Source organism: Pygoscelis adeliae, unplaced genomic scaffold (assembly GCF_000699105.1).
Source record: "Pygoscelis adeliae isolate BGI_AS28 unplaced genomic scaffold, ASM69910v1 Scaffold290, whole genome shotgun sequence".
Taxonomy (NCBI): Eukaryota; Metazoa; Chordata; class Aves; order Sphenisciformes; family Spheniscidae; genus Pygoscelis; species Pygoscelis adeliae.
In genome coordinates, this window is record NW_008823965.1 from 871647 (window position 1) to 872481 (window position 835).

At 35.3% G+C, this 835-nt stretch overlaps 1 protein-coding gene across 1 annotated transcript in view; it reads left to right on the forward strand.

Moving 5' to 3' along the window:
• BRIP1 (BRCA1 interacting protein C-terminal helicase 1) overlaps positions 1-430 on the forward strand; it is a 61560-nt gene extending 61130 nt beyond the window's left edge. Inside the window, exon 20 of the mRNA XM_009323961.1 lies at positions 5-430. Coding sequence (XP_009322236.1) covers positions 5-430 — 426 coding nt within the window. The remainder of the gene's footprint in view (positions 1-4) is intronic.
• Positions 431-835: the final 405 nt, after the last annotated feature.

Genomic DNA, 835 nt, shown 5'->3' on the forward strand with positions numbered 1-835 from the left:
AAAGTTAAATGTATCTGCAGAAGCTGAAGATGAGGATGACAGTATCTACTTCACACCAGAACTCTATGATGATGTAGAATCAGAGGAACAGAAAATCAGACCGCTGGTTCCAACCGGTAACACAAATGAGAATTGGATTGAATGTGGAAACTCCACAGTCACTGATGACCTTTGTGCAATCAACACCTCAGAAACATTAAGTGTGACTAAAAAAATGATTGATGATGATGGCAGAAACACAAGTTTACATGGAATAACGCAAAATGAGGGGAGTAAGAATAATGCAGTTAATAATGTAGAAATGACTAGTGAAATAGAAGCAGAGCAGATAACATCTCAAGAGATGGACACCACAAAACGGAAAATCAATCTTTCCAGATCACGAAATAAAGGTGTGTCATCTTTTCTATTGAACAATACTAGCACATAGTAACAGCTTCTGTAGGAAACGTAGTGAGCAGCCTTTACAACATAGCCTTGCTATAGAGCAGTGGTGGCTTTCAGGTTCTCGTTTAATATATGCTACTATCAGACTCGATTTTTCATTATACTTTTTTGTTTTTCACTGTGAAAATTATGCAACATGCAATTTTCTATAGATATAATTAAGATTCTTCATCCTAACTGTGTGGCGAAAGGACATCATGTGTGGAAATTCTAAATAGAAGCCCAAGTAGCATTTGACTTGTAATTATAGGCTGAGGAGGTTTGTCTATTACAGATTTAATTAATCTGCCATTAAATAGAATCAAACAATTGGGGTTTTCTCAGAAAGCAAAAAACCCATATAATCAAATTACGGTTTTCTGCATTTGTTAGGGCTTTTTTTTTTTTT